General features: G+C 30.6%; 1 protein-coding gene across 1 annotated transcript in view; it reads left to right on the top strand.

Annotated features, from left to right (window-relative positions):
- The window catches only part of LOC138711696 (alpha-tocopherol transfer protein-like), a 50,316-nt gene that overhangs the window by 10,755 nt on the left and 18,558 nt on the right, over nucleotides 1-21,003 (top strand). The window contains exons 3-4 of the mRNA XM_069842834.1: nucleotides 7,146-7,314; nucleotides 13,029-13,278. Of these exons, the coding sequence (XP_069698935.1) occupies nucleotides 7,146-7,314; nucleotides 13,029-13,278 (419 nt within the window). The remainder of the gene's footprint in view (nucleotides 1-7,145; nucleotides 7,315-13,028; nucleotides 13,279-21,003) is intronic.

Here is a 21,003-nt window from a genome sequence, read left to right on the forward strand (position 1 = left end):
ACGTAATCATAGTTTGTACACAAATCATATGTGCCATCTGTAAGTCATGTACAAAGTTTCATAACAATGCGTCAGACTGCAGAGTAGTTATTAATTTTGTCTAGCTAATGATTTGCGTTCTGATTCCCTATGCGTTTGTTAAGGTTAGATAAAAATGTGTCCAATGTATTTTTAAACTGATATTCCATGTCATGTGAATAATATTGTAGACCTAAAACACTGTCACGGTGATTAAAAACTTCCTTAGTCAATGATTCTTTTCTGCTGTTAAGCCAAACATGGAACAGTTACCGTATGCCCCACAGCTGAAAAAATTAATTACTGATAAATGCGCAAGAACGCGCAAACTTTGAAACAAGGATTCAACACTCTAACTGATGCTGTATTAAATCGTAAAAGAATTGTTGTAACCGGACGTGACTGGCTGTACTAAAACTCACATTATATTTGGAGAACTTTAAAAACAGAAGTTTTTCAATTCTAATATTTAAACCCTATTGCAAGAAGGAAAATACTTTATAAACTTATAATTGAAGTTACACTAGTAAGAACGTATTATGAACAAATTCCTTGTTTTACAACATAATAAATCACTAACAATTGGCTCTTTTTCACCCACATAGTAAGCCTCTCTGTCTACGACTGAACCGGAGCTAGAAGTGTTAGGAAGAACTCAAAGTTTATGTCCTTCTAAATATAGTTTGCCGCTGATCAATCAGTAAAAGCTATTTCTCACAACATTCTCCAAATGTTAAAGGACACGAATTCATATTCACCTATGCATAACTAAACAAGTCGAAATTTGCAAATCTAGTCTTTCAGGTGAAGCTCCCTGTAAAGCAGATTTGAATAATTTCAAGGGAAAAATTGTTCCGGGGCCGGGTATCGATCCCGGGGCCTCTGGTTGAACGTACCAGCGCTCTACCACTGAGCTACCCGGGAACAAATTTTCCCTTGAAATTATTCAAATCTGCTTTATAGGCAGCTTCACCTGAAAGACTAGATTTGCATAATATATACGTTACTGTGTACGTTAACAGAAAACCACAATTCTAAGTCACACAGAGATTGTGTGCACTCGTTGTGGGTCTCTGGCGTTTCGTCAGCCCACGCGAGTTGTGTGGATATAAAAAGGGAAAAGTTGAGACGGTGTCGGGTGGAGTTCCCGGGTAGCTCAGTGGTAGAGCGCTGGTACGTTCAATAAGAGACCCCGGGATCGATACCCGGCCCCGGAACAATTTTTCCCTTGAAATTATTCAAGTCGAAATTTGATTTTTGTACATCTACATCGGAAAAATTGCATACTGTGCGACTGTGATAAGGCATTTTGTTTACTGTGCTCGAAAGAGCAGTATTATGCCATATTTAATGTGCGACGACATTTTAACACTGTTCACGCGAATGACTACACTGGATAATGTTAGTTTCGAAGCTGTCTTTCAAGTTGTGACAAAGTATGAATTATCCTGGGAAAAATTGATTTATATAACCACACATGACGCCCCAACAATGATAATAGTACATTATGCAACGAGCCTATAATGAAGGTAATTAAAAAGCGAGTAAGGATATTGATGAAACGAGCGGAAGCGAGTTTCATAATTTTCATACGAGCTTCTTAATTACCATTATAGGCGAGTTTCATACGACTTTTTATGCTCGACCATATTTCTAACTTGATATTATTAATTTTCTTTGTATCTGACCTTGACCAATGTCCCATATGTTGTGAGATGTGCGCAGACGCGAAAGTATTGATTTTTTCCGAGGAACAGATGTTCACATTGACCTTGCTAGGCCATAAGAACCTACAGAGATAACATTGAAATTAAATTAGACATTTGAAAAACGAGATGACAAATTGAATTTATTTGAATATTATTTACAATTAAAGCTAATTAATATAGTAACAGAACATAACCTTCTGCGACAGAATTGGATTTCCAGCCTCCGTGACTTTTTGCTAATTCTCTTTCGATTGCATATCCGAGAATAATCGATACTTGCGGTTTTATAACGGTAGAAAGCTGACCTGTCATTGGCTGAACAGTTGTAACCTGAGTCGTAATTGGCTGAAAGACCTGACCTTTAATGAGCAGGTGTACTTTAATGACATGCATTAAAGGACTGCTACCAGGTCAATAATTACTACATTTCGGCATGGTCGAGCATAAAGTAACATAATGGCCTTGTAGCTATATTAAGATCCATTAAAGACTCATAACATGAAATAGTTGCAATTCACTGTATAATAGAGTGGCATTACGTACTAAAGCAGTATGTCTAGATAATGCCATGCAGATAGTCGTAAAAACCGTCCATGCGATTGAAGGAAGGTCTCTTTGTCATCGTCGGTTTCAGACATACTTGCAAGAGGTTGAAGAAGAGTACGGTGGTTAAGTAAGGCGATGGTGAGTGAGACGCTTCTTGGCCTTACGAGAAGAAATAGATGTATTCTTGAAGTCCCACAGAATTACACTACCTCAATTATCCAATTAAGAATGGATATGCGATTTCGCTTTCCTTGCAGATTTATCAAATAATCTAGACAAGTTAAATATTGAATTGCAAGGAAAGAACCATACTAATAATGTAAACCTTACGGATTTTATATAGATATTTATGTCAAAACTTGAAATCTTTTCGCAACAATTTGAAATAAATAGCTTTCAACAATTTTCCAGACTTCAAAAATTCAATTCCTTCTCTTGGTGTAGTAAATAAATACAAGGACATCATTTTATTTTTACTTCAATTTTATTGTACCTGAGTTTCTGAGTGTACTTCACTCCCACCCCCTCTAATAGTAAACTTCAAACCGTTCTCCAAACAGAAACAAAGCCGCATATGCAGTCAGAGTTGCCTTACGGCCACAGTAAGCAGTACTGAGTGAGTATGGTACGTTCCAGAAATATGTTCGCGTTTTCCAGTGACGAAAGAGCTTTCAATTCTTAATCATATTTTCGCACAGGTACTGTAATACGTTTTTCTACGTCGCATCCCTCCCACCCGCTTCTGCTCGCCCCTCTGTAAAGGCTAGTAGCTGGGCAGTCTTAGCTCTTTCCTGAAAAAATTAATTTCTGTTAGGAATTGGACGTCTACGTAATATTATACAACTGTTTAAAATAACTTAAATAAAAGGGTCTCCTTAAATAATTAACTTTCACGTGATTTCCTCCCTTTCTACGACGCTGCGACATAACCACTTGCACGGACAGTACATAGTATGTCTGAGTAATTTTATCTTTTCGGATCGAGCACAAGTGAAGATTGAATTTATAACGCGTAAGGTACTCTTTTAAAGAGTAGGGACAGAATTATTTCAACATGAGTTACTAGTACGAAGGACGAAACTGGTTATTGGAATTAGGTACAATTGTCTATAGTGCGATAATATGCACAAAAGAACTGAAGCCTGTATCGAAATGAACGGCCACCATTTTGAAAAATGTGTTTAAATATCCATATTATGATTATTTTTCAATTCAACTTCATTCTCTATATTGTACGCTAATGTGCTGTAGACAGTATAATATACACTGCATAATGAATATGTCCGAATGTACAGCTCAGTTACTGAGTAAAAACACTCATTGTTAATACTGTATTGTATTTTGATTAAACAAAAACCTAATGAAAATTATCAAACTCAAAATCGCGATATTTCCTAGTTTACCTAAATGGATGAACTACTTTTCTTCCTTCCTGTACCTAGTAAAGTGATTTGTTTGCATTTTACGCCAGTATCTTCGAACTACAGTCGTGGAAGTTGGTAAGTTAATCCAAAGGTATAGCCAGGTTAATATCAGAAATGTTAGTAAAAATAAAATGATGTCCCTGTACAATATATATAAACTTACGTTACAAAAGCTCTGAAGATAGATTTTTACATATTGCATGCATGAATATGGAATGGAGACTCTTCAATTATAAGTTTTCTGTTCAATCATTCGAGGCACCAGCATCACTGCAATTACAATTAGCTGATGTCCAGAACTGTACAGCAATAAGATTATAAAAAAGTAGGCACGAGTTTTTTAAAGCTCTGCTTGGAAATAAATTCCCCAATATTTGTAGTTTTACTGGTCGCTTGTTAGCAATGTATGGATCTACGTACGTACGTATTTTCTATAATGAACATCGTCAAGTCAATGGGGAGAACAAGGATAACGGACTTGCATCTGACATCGGTATTGCGAGTACCTTCCACCAGCTTAACTCCTGATATACAGTAGATAAAAAACGTTATGAACGAAGGACGTACACAGGCTCGCAAAACTTTTGTCCGATATACTGTACAGTTTTTCTCGTTCTTAAGTTGGTATTTGTACTCACTCTAGGACAGCTGCGTAGGCGGCAGGTAGTCTCCCCGCAGGTAACAAACCACCCCTCCTCACAACAGAAAGGTTGAACCAAGCTACTTAGGCCCGATTGTATAAACCATTTAATCTTAGATCAGAGGTTAAATTAATCCTTGTTTCAGCTGAACTTGGAATTTTGTATTGTATAAAGTCTAATGTGAGATTAATTTGTCTCAAACTAAAGTCAACTTTGACTGAAGAAATTTCTCCGATTAAGTTAGAAGATCCAAGTTCAGTTATTTCTTTTCTGTTTGAAATATACGAGTGACAGATTGTGCAAATAAAATATCCATTATTATTAATATTAATAGATATGATAGGTACATTTATGTATATATTTCTTTCAATTTCGTGCCTTAATACACAAACATTCTTATATTTTATAAGGCTCTATCGTGTTCAGCAGTATCAAATAACATAACCTATTATATTATGTTTATAAAAATCATTAATTATTAATGGATAAGATAGGTACATTCATACATTTTCAATTAACTGTATTACTAAACGAAAATTGTCGTTTTATAAAGCGTTATTATGTTTAGCAGTATCAAACACCGTATCATGATAACAACTTGGAGAACAGTCAATCTTCTTCTTATTGTCCGCCATTCTTTACATTGCAACAAAAAACAGTGTCTCCAACAGAGTGTACGGAGAGTCGCCAAAAAGTAGTTGTAAAGTCGCTAGATTTCTCATTATCAACAAAGAAAGATTAAATTTTGTCACTATGGGATGTTAAAAAGGTCACTAAATCCCAAACACCTTTAAGAACAGCTTAAAAGATAACCTTATTAGCATTTCACTCCAATCATACTGATTTAAAATATTACTGACTACACTGTTGCTTTTTCCTTTAGACATCATCCTGATTGTGCTGCATTTTCAAAATTGTCTCATAATAATCTCTTTCTATTATCTAATATTATTTGAAATATATTAACATTCTATGTATTGTAGTTTAATTCTGCTACACAGTTTATTTCAGTGTTTAATTAATAGTTCGTAGTATTTTGTTGTTTAATTCGTAAATAACTCTTGTATACATGTAACTCTCATCTAAATCAAATTGTTGAATTCTTTGTAAGTTCATGCATATGTATATACAGTTTCTGCTGGTAGAGTGGAAGAGAAGGCCTTACGGCCTTAACTCTGCCAGCTAAAATAAATCATTATTATTATTATTATTATTATTATTATTATTATTTATGCAATATAAAAGTTAAAAGAAATTGTTGTTGAAAAAAAGTTAAAGTCGCTAGATTGGCAACACTGAACAAACCTGTCGGCGCATCACGTATTTCACCTGTTTATGCGATGTTGCCAAATCCTTTTCACGTGAACTTAGATTGCATTTGAACCAAGGTAGTTTGTTCGCAGAAAAGTTTTATACAATAGAAGAAGTGTCTGAACTCGGTTTACTTTTCGATCTTCGATCAAATTTGATCTTTAGTCAGGGAGTTTTATACAATTGGGCCTTAGTAAACTTAAAGAGTATATGTTTAATAGTGGTCTAGTGATATAGATAAATTTAATAAACACGGCATTTTGTAGCTCCTCCTAATGTGAGGGCGGCAATGAACCTCCGGGTTCCTTAAAAGCCAGTAAGTAAGTAAGTAAGTAAGTAAGTATGTAACTAAGTAAGTAAGTAAGCCATAACTCCAACAAATTAAATGAGTGAATAAATGAAGTAAATGAACAAAGAAATAAACAAGTAAGTAAATGAAGAAATGACTAAATAAATTAATAAAGAAACAGACAAACAAAGAAACGAATAAATATTTAAATACATAAATAAATAAATAAATAAATATATATAAACGAGTAAGTAAATGAAGAAATGAATAAATAAATAAATAATTAAATGAACAGATAAACAAAGCAAGCAATAAACGCATAAATAAATGAATAAATAAAGGAGTAATTGAAGAAAGGAGTAAATAAATAGATAAACAAATAAATAAATAAGTGAATACGTAAATAATAATTGAAGAAGTAAATAAAGAAACGAGTAAATAAATAAATAAGTAAATAAATAAGTAAATAAATAAGTAAATAAATAAATAAATAAGTAAATAAATAAGTAAATAAATAAATAAATAAATAAATAAATAAATAAATAAATACATAAATAAAGACAGAAAGAAACCAATAAATCAATAAATAATTAAAATAAATAAAGAGATGAATAAGTAAATGAATAAATAAATAAATATATAAGAAAATGGGTATATTTACATTAAAAATAAATAAATAAGTAAATGAATAAACCAATGAATGGATGAATGAATGAATGAATGAATGAATGAATGAATGAATGAATGAATGAATGAATAAGTAAACGAAGAAACGACGAAATAAATAAATATATAGAAAAACAAAGAAACGAATAAATGAATGAATGAACAAATAAATATATAAACGAGTAAGTAAATTAAGAAATAAGTAAATAAATAAATAAACGAACAGATAAAGAAAAAAAACGAATAAATGAATGATCAAGCAAAGGAATAAATAAGAAATGAGTAAATAAATAAATAAATAAACCAATAAATAAATAATTAAATAAATAGATGAATAAGTAAATGAATTATTCAATAAATAAATAAATGGAATTATTTACATTAAAATAAATAAGTAATAAATAAATAAATGGAATTATTTACATTAACTACCTCGTCTATTTCAGGTCGAAAAATTCGAAATAATTATGGAATTATCGCCTTACACAGTGCACAGACGAGATCAAACTTTCTTATTCGATTTTATTTTCTTTGTGTTTAGGCAGTTTACACGACGCCCGATTAGAACGCTGGTTGATACGCTGCAAGAACAGCATGGAGAGAACCAAGCAGTCCATAGACTTGTACTACACACTCAAGTCTCTCTCGCCTGAAATGATGTGCGACTGGAACTTACAGAGCAAGTGGTTTAAAACTATCAGTAAACTAGCGTAAGTGGACTCCTAGTTTTGTTATACCTTAATGCAAAGCTTACGTCTTAACGAGCCATTTGTATTTCATCTGTCGCTGACCACCAGGTATAGCATCTTGGGGGCCTATTCAGGGCAACACTGCATGAAAATTAACAGACTGGTGGGACAGTCCCTAGTTTCATAACTGTGAGAGTAGCTTTAAGATATAATGAAACTGCATTAAAATATCATGACATGCAAACGCAATACCAGCCAGGAATCTGCAAGTTTACCTCTAATTTTCTCAAAACTGTATTTTCAAAATTCTTTAAGGGGAGGGGATGGCATTTTTTAAAACTCTTTTCCTATTTGGAGTAAAATATTAATTTTTTGTATGTAGGGGGCTCATAGCTGTGGCAACGCAACCTAATAAAATTACTTTCAAACTTAAAAATTATTTGGGGCCCAAATTTGAAAACAATTTATCCAATGCAGGATTGTACTAAAACCGATATATCTAAACCGTTTTTTAAGATAGATTCAAACAGTTTTTTGCAATGTATTTGCAAAAGCATGTTCTAGAAACTGTCTGTAACAAAATTTCGATATTAGTCCCTACGTTTGTAAAATAAACAATTACAATTTAATAACAATTTTCTGATTTCCTTTCTTACAAACAAACGAGCGTATTTTTAAAATGACATCAATTAACAAAATTCTGGTACAGAGAAACGTTTGCTAATAGTCTAAAGAATACGTGTTCTAAATTTCATGCATGTATCTTTAATAGTTCCGAAATTATATCAATTTTTGTTTGGCAATTTAGCAAAAAAAAAAATGAAGTTACTGGAAACCGATAAATGTGGGAGTGTGATTTAATAATCCATAGCGCAGGAAGTGTAAAAAAAGACGTCTCAACATTCGATAAAGGCACAGATACCCACAAACTGTTATGCAATGCTTTCCACACATATCAAAGTGAATTTGAAAGAAAGATAATTTTTGAAAATTTAATTTACCGGAAACGACAATAAAAGTGGGCGAGTGATTTAAAAATCCATAGCGCAGGAAGTTTAAAAAAGACGTCTCAACATCCGATAAAGGCACAGATACCCACAAACTGTTATGCAATGCATTCCACACATATCAAAGTGAATTTGAAAGAAAGATAATTTTTGAAAATTTAATTTACCGGAAACGACAATAAAAGTGGGCGAGTGATTTAAAAATCCATAGCGCAGGAAGTTTAAAAAAGGCGACTCAACATCCGATACTGGCACAGATACCCACAAACTGTTATGCAATGCATTCCACACATATCAAAGTGAATTTGAAAGAAAGATAATTTTTGAAAATTTAATTTACCGGAAACGACAATAAAAGTGGGCGAGTGATTTAAAAATCCATAGCGCAGGAAGTTTAAAAAAGCCGACTCAACATCCGATAAAGGCACAGATACCCACAAACTGTTATGCAATGCATTCCACACATATCAAAGTGAATTTGAAAGAAAGATAATTTTTGAAAATTTAATTTACCGGAAACGACAATAAAAGTGGGCGAGTGATTTAAAAATCCATAGCGCAGGAAGTTTAAAAAAGGCGACTCAACATCCGATAAAGGCACAGATACCCACAAACTGTTATGCAATACATTCCACACATATCAAAGTGAATTTGAAAGAAAGATAATTTTTGAAAATTTAATTTACCGGAAACGACAATAAAAGTGGGCGAGTGATTTAAAAATCCATAGCGCAGGAAGTTTAAAAAAGACGTCTCAACATCCGATAAAGGCACAGATACCCACAAACTGTTATGCAATGCATTCCACACATATCAAAGTGAATTTGAAAGAAAGATAATTTTTGAAAATTTAATTTACCGGAAACGACAATAAAAGTGGGCGAGTGATTTAAAAATCCATAGCGCAGGAAGTTTAAAAAAGGCGACTCAACATCCGATAAAGGCACAGATACCCACAAACTGTTATGCAATGCATTCCACACATATCAAAGTGAATTTGAAAGAAAGATAATTTTTGAAAATTTAATTTACCGGAAACGACAATAAAAGTGGGCGAGTGATTTAAAAATCCATAGCGCAGGAAGTTTAAAAAAGACGTCTCAACATCCGATAAAGGCACAGATACCCACAAACTGTTATGCAATGCATTCCACACATATCAAAGTGAATTTGAAAGAAAGATAATTTTTGAAAATTTAATTTACCGGAAACGACAATAAAAGTGGGCGAGTGATTTAAAAATCCATAGCGCAGGAAGTTTAAAAAAAGACGTCTCAACATCCGATAAAGGCACAGATACCCACAAACTGTTATGCAATGCATTCCACACATATCAAAGTGAATTTGAAAGAAAGATAATTTTTGAAAATTTAATTTACCGGAAACGACAATAAAAGTGGGCGAGTGATTTAAAAATCCATAACGCAGGAAGTTTAAAAAAGGTGACCCAACATCCGATAAGGGCACAAATACCCACAAACTGTTATGCAATGCATTCCACACATATCAAAGTGAATTTGAAAGAAAGATAATTTTTGAAAATTTAATTTACCGGAAACGACAATAAAAGTGGGCGAGTGATTTAAAAATCCATAACGCTGGAAGTTTAAAAAAGCCGACTCAACATCCGATAAGGGCACAAATACCCACAAACTGTTATGCAATGCATTCCACACATATCAAAGTGAATTTGAAAGAAAGATAATTTTTGAAAATTTAATTTACCGGAAACGACAATAAAAGTGGGCGAGTGATTTAAAAATCCATAACGCAGGAAGTTTAAAAAAGGTGACCCAACATCCGATAAGGGCACAGATACCCACAAACTGTTATGCAATGCATTCCACACATATCAAAGTGAATTTGAAAGAAAGATAATTTTTGAAAATTTAATTTACCGGAAACGACAATATAAGTGGGCGAGTGATTTAAAAATCCATAACGCAGGAATTTTAAAAAAGGTGACCCAACATCCGATAAGGGCACAAATACCCACAAACTGTTATGCAATGCATTCCACACATATCAAAGTGAATTTGAAAGAAAGATAATTTTTGAAAATTTAATTTACCGGAAACGACAATAAAAGTGGGCGAGTGATTTAAAAATCCATAACGCAGGAAGTTTAAAAAAGGTGACCCAACATCCGATAAGGGCACAAATACCCACAAAATGTTATGATATGCATTCCACACATATCACAGGGTATTTTAAATATTTTTTTTTTTTAAATTCACTCATTTTTCAGCAAAAAATAACATCCTTTCCCCTTAAATCATAACTTACATAATTTTTCAGTTGATATCATGAAATTTTGCACGACCCTTTTCTTAAAAGGGATGTACGTGACCTTGTACGCTCAGAACCACTGAAAAACGTGGTTATAATATAAATCGCTCATCTCAAAAACAGTGGTGTGAGTCATTCCCATGCTAAACTGAGTGTTTTATCAAGAGGGACATTTGAAGGATCACCTATTCAAGGTCTAAGATAAACGGTAAGAATATAACCTCCCATGATAAGACTAAGTTATACAGGGACATCATTTTATTTTTACTTCAAATTTTATTGTACCTGATTTTTTAATGTACTTCACTCCCACCCCTTCTACTACGGAAGTTCCAACTCCACACAGAACAAAGACCGCAGATAGTAAACAGTACTGAGTTACTGAGTATAGTGCGTTCCAGAAATATGTTCGCGTTTTCCACTGACGAAAGAGCTTTCAATATTGAATCATATTTTCGCACAGGTACTGTCCGTTTGCCTAAGTCGCATCCCGATTTCCCCCACCTGCTTCTGCTCGTCCCTCTGTAAAAGCTGGGCTGTCTTAGCTCTTTTCTGAAAACATTAATTTCTCTTAGGAATTGGAAGTTTACGTAATATTATACAGCCGTTTAATTTAAATTAAATATAAGGGCCTCGTCAAGTAATTAACTGTCACGTGATTTCCTCTCTTTCTACAATCCTGCGGCATAACCACTTAGACGGGCAGTAGAGAGCATGTCTGAGTAATTTTATATTTTCGGGTCGGGCAGAATTGAAGATTGAATTCACAGTACGTAGAGTAGGTACAGAATTATTTCAACATGAGTTACTAGTACGAAGGACGAAACTGGCAATTGGAATTAGATGCAATAGTCTATAGTGCGATAATATGCACAAAAGAACTGAAGCCTGTATCGAAATGAACGGCCACCTTTTCAAAATTGTGTTTAAATATTCATATCATGATTATTTTTCAATTTAACTTCATTCTCTATATTGTACGCTAATGTACTATAGACAGTATACACTGCATAATGAATACGTTCGCATGGATAACTCACTTCGTGAGTAAAAACACTTATTCTTAATACAGTACTGTACTTTGATTAAAGAAAAACCTAATGAAAATTATCAAACTCAAAATCGCGATATTTCCTAGTTTACGTAAATGGATGAACTACTTTTCTTCCATCCTATACCTAGTAGAGTGATTTGATTGTGTTTTACGCCAGTATCATCGAACTCCAGTCTTGTAGGGGGGAGCAAGCGCTGTTTCCGGTTCTCTAAAGATATAGACAGGTTAATATTAAAAATGTTAGTAAAAATAAAATTATGTCCCTGTATAATCAGTGCATTGATAATTTATATTATTTTTCACCAAGATGTATATACAGTGTCAGTATTTATCAGACTATTACACTTTTACTACTCATACTACTTTTGACCAATAAAACGGTACGAAAGGACGTCTTTCAACCAATCATGGCTGCTTATCGCACAATTTTATCGCGTCCCTAGTATGTGTTTAATTATATCGCTTCCCTAGCATTTGTTTATTTTTATCACTACCCTAGTATTTGTTTCTTTGTTTGCCAACATTTCAAACTGCACTGATCTGGACGTCAAAAAAAAAAAAAAAAAAAAAAGAGAGAAAATTAGAAACCACTCCTTCTAATCTTTATACACTTTCTTTTAATTGTGTAATAGTCAATTAAATCCCATTGGAGTTTTGATTTTCTCAACAGTAATCTCACTAGAGGTTTTGATTTTATCGACAAATCTGCGAGTCGAACACAAGCAGATTTATCTAGAGAAAATCAAAACTCGAGTGGGATTTAATTGACTATTACACGATTAGAAGAAAGTATATAAAGATTAGAAGTAACAAAGTACTCCAATACAATAAAATATTAATTGGCTTACGAAAATACAACTGTCTTGAAGTGTATTATTGTAACAACTCAACATTACGCTATGTGGCAGTAGTGTTTTATGATTATGTTTTCTTGTTATCGGTATCAGTTGTGCCAACTATGGAATTATCATTGAACTCTGTGGACTGTTACTAGTCAAGAAGGCTTTGTTGATTCAGTTTCATTTGTTTTAAAACATTTGCATTCCACTTCAATCATCCGGATCCCAGTAATCAACGTCACTTGACAGATGATTTTCAATAAATCTTAGTATTAAACAATCTCTGATACGCTCAAGAGTTAAATTAGGAAGTCTGCTGTCCCAGTAACTTTAAAGTTTTTGTAGTAACACAGTTATTTGCAATTGAACACATTCTCAAACGCGCTTTAGTATTCTAATAACTCTAAACAAAAGATTTATAAATACTAGTACAATATCATAAATCTTCCCTTTTGTGTATTGTGTGATAACAGAGTGAAATCACTTATTGAACAAATGTACAAGTTTCAATTACAATTTCTGAAATTTAATATTCTCTTATTTCAGGTACTTCACCGCCATGCCCCGGATGACGCCGGAATACGAACGGGTGGTATGCTTCGGGCTTCTGTCAAAAGACACAACAGATTTAGTGATAGAAGATTGGTACAGAATATCTTTGATGACCGTCGAAGTTAGAATGTGTGAGGACTACAGTCTCAGGGACATCTTCGTCATTGATTTGGCCAATTACACACTCGCACACGTGGCCAAGTTTTCATTTCCGTCCATGAAGAAAGTCGAAGTCTGCAATATAGTAATTCATTCTTTCATTCTTTTATTAAACGCATTGCCTGTAATCCTCATTCTGGGGCACTTTTCTAGATGATACGTATGGGTAGGTATTGCTAATACACTTGGAAGAGCAAATTATTCCCCGATGTCTGGTCTAAACCTAGATGTGGCTCATTCTGAAATAGTAATACGCGTTACAAGAGCGGTATGTTGAAGTTTTCATGTTCCAGGAAAAGTTTGAAAAAGCGAAACGTAGTTGAGCTTTTTTAATTTCCGAGAATTGAAAGAAAATATACCGCTCGTGTATCGTACATTATTTTGTGCGAAGATCGTTTATTACATACCTGAAAGAGGAATTTCTAATTAGTTGCAATGAAATCTCCACCTTGGTTTCTGTTCAATGCCGGCAAATTTGCAAAAAAAAAAAAAAAAAAAAAAAAAAAAAAAAAAAAAAAAAAATCTATCTTCAACATTGTTGCTTTAAAATGTTTTCTGTGTTTACTATACTCCAGCAGGCCGTGATATACGTCTGTCTCCCCCCCCGTCTATGATGAGTCTGGAATCTTGATTTTTTCACGGCTTCCTTAATGTTACTTGCATCACGAATGCAATAACTTTAGTGGAGTTGTAGAGTTTACTTAATTTTTGTAAATATTTAAAAACAATAATTAACAGTGCAATTTAGGTGAAATTGCAGTGGTAAGTTTCCAATTTATAATTATTACTATGTTAAACGTGTCTAAAAATAATATGTTAAAAGCCTAAAACAGTAAAATCAATATGTCACTTAAGCGGTGAGAAGAGGGGAATTGTTATGTGTGTTAGGTTGGGAATACTGAATGTGGAATTTTTGACTTTCCGGGGATTGGTTTTGTGCGGAAACCAAGCAAATACGCACGATCTCGCACAATAGTAGTATACGTTACAAGAGCGGTATGTTGACGTTTTCATGCTCGAGGACAAGATTGAAAAAGCGAAACGTACTTGAGCTTTTTTAATTTCCGAGAACATGAAAACATACCGCTCGTGTATCGTACATTATTTTGTGCGAAGATCGTTTATTACATACCTGAAAGACGAATTTCTAATTAGTTGGAATGAAATCACCATGTTGGTTTCTGTTTAATGACGCCAACTTCGCAACACCAAAATATCTTTCTTCAACATTGTTGCTGTAAAATGTTTTCTGTGTTTACTATACTCCAGCAGGCCGTGATATACGTCTGTCTTTTTTTTTCCCCCAGTCTATAAATGCGAACTTAAAACAAACGGTAAGGTTGTGTAATGATTTATTTTTCATTTTAATATTTTAACAATATTATTTATATAACATATTGCAGTAATAACATCGGCATCTAGAATCTTGTTGATTATTTTCACGGCTTCCTTAATGTTACTTGTATCAGGAATGCAATAAGTTTCGTGGAGTAGTAGACTTTACTTAATTTTTGCAAATATTTAAAGCAATAATTAACATTGCAATTTAGGTGAAATTGCAGTGGTAAGTTTCCAATTTATAATTATTACTATGTTAAACGTCTCTAAAAATAATATGTTAAAAGCCTAAAACAGTAAAATGAATGTCGCGCTTAAGCGGTAAGAATAAAGAAATTGTTATGTGTGTTACGTTGGGAATACTGAATGTGGTATTTCACACTTACCGCGTATTGGTTCTGTGCGGAAAACAAGCAAATACGCACGATCTCGCACAAAATGTTTTCTGTATTTACTACAGTCCAGCAGGCCGTGATATACGTCTGTCTTCCCCCCCCCCCCCAGTCTATAAATGCGAACTTAAAACAAACGGCTTCCTTAATGTTACTTGCATCACGAATGTAGTAACTTTAGTGGAGTTGTAGAGTTTACTTAATTTTTGCAAATATTTAAAATCAATAATTAACAGTGCAATTTAGGTGAAATTGGAGTGGCAAGTTTCCAATTTATAATTATTACTATATTGAACGTCTCTAAAAATAATATGTTAAAAGCCTAAAGCAGTAAAATCAATATGTCACTTAAGCGGTAAGAAGAGGGAAATTGTTATGTGTGTTAGGTTGGGAATAATGAATGTGGAATTTTAGACTTACCGCGGATTGGTTTTGTGTGGAAACCAAGCAAATACGCACGATCTCGCACAAAATATCTTGCAGGTACTACTCGGCCATATTGATACAATGACTGGGGTTAGGATTGCAAAACGCTTCCCTGATTTATCCAGACAACCTAAATTTCAGAGAAAGTACGCTTATGAATCTATTTCCTCTCTCACTGAACTAATAGAGTAGTATTTTTGTAAAGGCAATTAAAAGATTCCCTGCAATAAAAATGCATCACTTTTACAAAGTTGTGCAAAAACCACAAAAAAAAAATAAAAAAATTTAAATCTTCAACTTAGCTTTTTTCCTTTTTCAGTGTATGTTCTAGGTGCCTAAGACTTTCATTTCATTACTAAATCATTTATTATAATCAGAAATTTTAGGGGGGGGGGGTAAAATATAAACTAATAATAGGGCTACCTCCTTTTTGCAATAAAATTGGCTATATACTGTACATATGCAGGGACATCATTTTATTTTCACTTCAAATTTTATTGTACCCAAGTTTTTAAATGTATTTCACTCCCACTCCCTCTACTAGTAAACTTCAACCTTCCTCCACCAGAACCAACACCGTGTATACAGTCAAAGTAAACAGTACTGAGTTAGTGAATGTAATACGTTCCAGAAATACGTTCACGTTTTCCAATGATGAAAGAGCTTTCGATATTGAATCATATTTTCGCAAAAGTACTTTCGTCCGTTTGCCTACGCCGCGTAGCATTCCGGTTTCCCCCACCCGCTTCTGCTCGCCCCTCTGTAAAGGCTAGTGGCTGGTCTGTCTTAGCTCTTTTCTGAAAACATTAATTTCTGTTAGGAATTGGACGTCTACGTAATATTACACAACTGTTTAAAATAACTTAAATAAAAGGGTCTCGTTAAGTAATTAACTGTCACGTGATTTCCCTCCTTTCTATAACACTCCGACGTAACCACTTGGACGGACAGTAGATATCATTTCTGAGGAATTTTATCTTTTCGGATCTGGCAGAAATGAGATTGAATTTACAGTACGTAAGGTACTCTTTTATAGAGTAGGGACAGAATTATTTCAACATGAGTTACTCGTACGTAGGGCGAACCTGGTAGTTGGAATTAGGTAAAATATAGTGCGATAATATGCACAAAAGAACTGAAGTCTGTATCGAATGAACGGCCACCATTTTAAAAAATGTGTTTACATATCCATATTATGATTATTTTTAAATTTAACTTCATTCTCTATATTGTACGCTAATGTGCTGTAGACAGTATAATATACACTGCATAATGAATACGTCCGAATAGATAGCTCAGAAACCATTCAGAAAAGTCTTTTAAATGTAAGTTCAAATTCCGAGATTTTTGTCATTATACGCATGAAATATTTTGTTGTTGTGTTTTAAACTATATAACATCATTTTTGTATCCAGTACACATTTTTTATGTATTATGAGGCATTTTGAATCCCTAGTGTGTAGTAATTTTGCCAGTAGCAGTGAAAAAAATCAAAAAGTTTTTTTCAGAAAAAAATCAATTCATTTTTCCCGAAAAATGGTACATGATGGGGTAATTTTGATCTTGAATTCAGATTTAGGGCACACATATTAGTATTATTCATCTATTTTTTTTAAGAACAATACAAAAAGTAAAAATTTGTTGTTCAGTCATTTAGGGCAAAATTAAAGACGTACCTAATTTGGCACGCCTTCCATTCCTTAGATGAATTCATGATATTCAACTCTCCATGAATATTTCTGAATTGTTTTAAGCATTGATACTAAAGCTGTGTGTTGTACTAGTAGACTATGTAAGTAATTAATTATGTTATATTCAAAATTTTTAATATTTTATGTTTAACTTTGGTTTTTCTACTTTCATTTTATATCCTTCCCTCATTTGCATTTGTTCTTGTATCTGTATTAGTATAAGAGTTTTAATTCTTTTTCTTATTTACTTCTTATCTCTGCATTATATTGTAAGTGTGTCAGTATTTTTCGTGGTGTACTAGAAATGCCTGATAGCCATAACTCCATCAAATTAAACGAGTGAGTGAATAAATGAAGTAAATGAACAAAGAAATAAACGAGTAAGTATATGAAGAAATGAGTAAATAAATAAATATACAGATAAACAAAGAAAGGAATAAATAAACAAATAAATACATAAACAAGTACACGAATAAATGAGTAAATAAATAAATATACTGACAAACAAAAAACGAATAAATAAAAAATAAATATAAAAATAAATACGTAAACCAGTTAGTAAATGAAGAAATGAATAAATAAATAAATAAACAGATAAACAAAGAAACGAATAAATAAATAAACAAATAAATATATAAACGATTAAGTATTTGAAGAAATAACTAAATAAATAAATATACAGAAAAACAAAGACACGAATAAATGAATAAATAAATAAACACATAAATAAACAAGTACATGAAGAAATGACTAAATAAATATATACACAAACAAAGAAACGAATAAATAAATAAATAAATAAATAAATAAACAAATAAATAAATAAACGATTAAGTACTTGAAGAAATAACTAAATAAATAAATATACAGAAAAACAAAGACACGAATAAATGAATAAATAAATAAACACATAAATAGACAAGTACATGAAGAAATGACTAAATAAATAAATATATACACAAACAAAGAAACGAATAAATAAATAAATAAATAAATAAACAAATAAATAAATAAACGATTAAGTACGTGAAGAAATAACTAAATAAATAAATATACAGAAAAACAAAGACACGAATAAATGAATAAATAAATAAACACATAAATAAACAGGTACATGAAGAAATGACTAAATAAATATATACACAAACAAAGAAACGAATAAATAAATAAATAAATAAATAAAGAAATAAATAAATAAACGATTAAGTACGTGAAGAAATAACTAAATAAATAAATATACAGAAAAACAAAGACACGAGTAAATGAATAAATAAATAAACACATAAATACACAAGTACATGAAGAAATGACTAAATAAATATATACACAAACAAAGAAACTAATAAATAAATAAATAAATAAATAAATAAACAAATAAATAAATAAACGATTAAGTACGTGAAGAAATAACTAAATAAATAAATATACAGAAAAACAAAGACACGAGTAAATGAATAAATAAATAAACACATAAATAAACAAGTACATGAAGAAATGACTAAATAAATATGTACACAAACAAAGAAACGAATAAATAAATAAATAAACGATTAAGTACGTGAAGAAATAACTAAATAAATAAATATACAGAAAAACAAAGACACGAATAAATGAATAAATAAATAAACACATAAATAAACAAGTACATGAAGAAATGACTAAATAAATATATACACAAACAAAGAAACGAATAAATAAATAAATAAATAAATAAATAAATAAATAAATAAATAAATAAATAAATAAATAAATAAACAAATAAATAAATAAACGATTAAGTACGTGAAGAAGTAACTAAATAAATAAATATACAGAAAACAAAGACTGGAATAAATGAATAAATAAATAAACACATAAATAGACAAGTACATGAAGAAATGACTAAATAAATAAATATATACACAAACAAAGAAACGAATAAATAAATAAATAAATAAATAAACAAATAAATAAATAAACGATTAAGTACGTGAAGAAATAACTAAATAAATAAATATACAGAAAAACAAAGACACGAATAAATGAATAAATAAATAAACACATAAATAAACAGGTACATGAAGAAATGACTAAATAAATATATACACAAACAAAGAAACGAATAAATAAATAAATAAATAAATAAATAAACAAATAAATAAATAAACGATTAAGTACGTGAAGAAATAACTAAATAAATAAATATACAGGAAAACAAAGACACGAGTAAATGAATAAATAAATAAACACATAAATACACAAGTACATGAAGAAATGACTAAATAAATATATACACAAACAAAGAAACTAATAAATAAATAAATAAATAAATAAATAAATAAATAAATAAATAAACAAATAAATAAATAAACGATTAAGTACGTGAAGAAATAACTAAATAAATAAATATACAGAAAAACAAAGACACGAGTAAATGAATAAATAAATAAACACATAAATAAACAAGTACATGAAGAAATGACTAAATAAATATGTACACAAACAAAGAAACGAATAAATAAATAAATAAACGATTAAGTACGTGAAGAAATAACTAAATAAATAAATATACAGAAAAACAAAGACACGAATAAATGAATAAATAAATAAACACATAAATAAACAAGTACATGAAGAAATTACTAAATAAATAAATAAATAAATATATACACAAACAAAGAAACGAATAAATAAATAAACAAATAAATAAATAAACGATTAAGTACGTGAAGAAATAACTAAATAAATAAATATACAGAAAAACAAAGACACGAATAAATGAATAAATAAATAAACAAATAAATAAACAAGTACATGAAGAAATGACTAAATAAATAAATATATACACAAGCAAAGAAACGAATAAATAAATAAATAAATAAATAAACAAATAAATAATTAAACGATTAAGTACGTGAAGAAATAACTAAATAAATAAATATACAGAAAAACAAAGACACGAATAAATGAATAAATAAATAAACACATAAATAAACAAGTACATGAAGAAATGACTAAATAAATATATACACAAACAAAGAAATAAAAAATAAATAAATAAATAAACAAATAAGTAAACGATTAATTACGTGAAGAAATAACTAAATAAATAAATATACAGAAAAACAAAGACACGAATAAATGAATAAATAAATAAACAAATAAATAAACAAGTACGTGAAGAAATGACTAAATAAATAAATATATACACAAGCAAAGAAACGAATAAATAAATAAATAAATAAATAAACAAATAAATAATTAAACGATTAAGTACGTGAAGAAATAACTAAATAAATAAATATACAGAAAAACAAAGACACGAATAAATGAATAAATAAATAAACACATAAATAAACAAGTACATGAAGAAATGACTAAATAAATATATACACAAACAAAGAAATAAAAAAATAAATAAATAAATAAACAAATAAGTAAACGATTAATTACGTGAAGAAATAACTAAATAAATAAATATACAGAAAAACAAAGACACGAATGAATGAATAAATAAATAAACACATAAATAAATAAAGCAGTAAGTAAATGAAGAAATATCTTAATAAATAAATATACAAAGAAACGAATAAGTGAATAAATAGATAAATAAATAAATGAGTAAGTATATGAAGAAATGACTAAATAAAGATGTAAACAAACAAAGAAACGAATAAATGAATAGATACATAAATAAATAAATGAGTAAGTATATGAAGAAATGACTAAATAAAGATGTAAACAAACAAAGAAACGAATAAATGAATAAATACATAAATAAATAAATAAATAAATGAGTAAGTATATGAAGAAATGACTAAATAAAGAAGTAAACAAACAAAGAAACGAATAAATGAATAAATAAATATATCTAAACAAGTAAATGAAGAAATGACTAAATAAATATAGGAACAAAAAAATAAGTAAATAAATAAACAAATAAATAAATAAACGAGTAAGTAAATGAAGAAATGACTAAATAAT

The sequence above is a fragment of the Periplaneta americana genome, chromosome 13, assembly GCF_040183065.1.
Source record: "Periplaneta americana isolate PAMFEO1 chromosome 13, P.americana_PAMFEO1_priV1, whole genome shotgun sequence".
NCBI lineage: Eukaryota > Metazoa > Arthropoda > Insecta > Blattodea > Blattidae > Periplaneta > Periplaneta americana.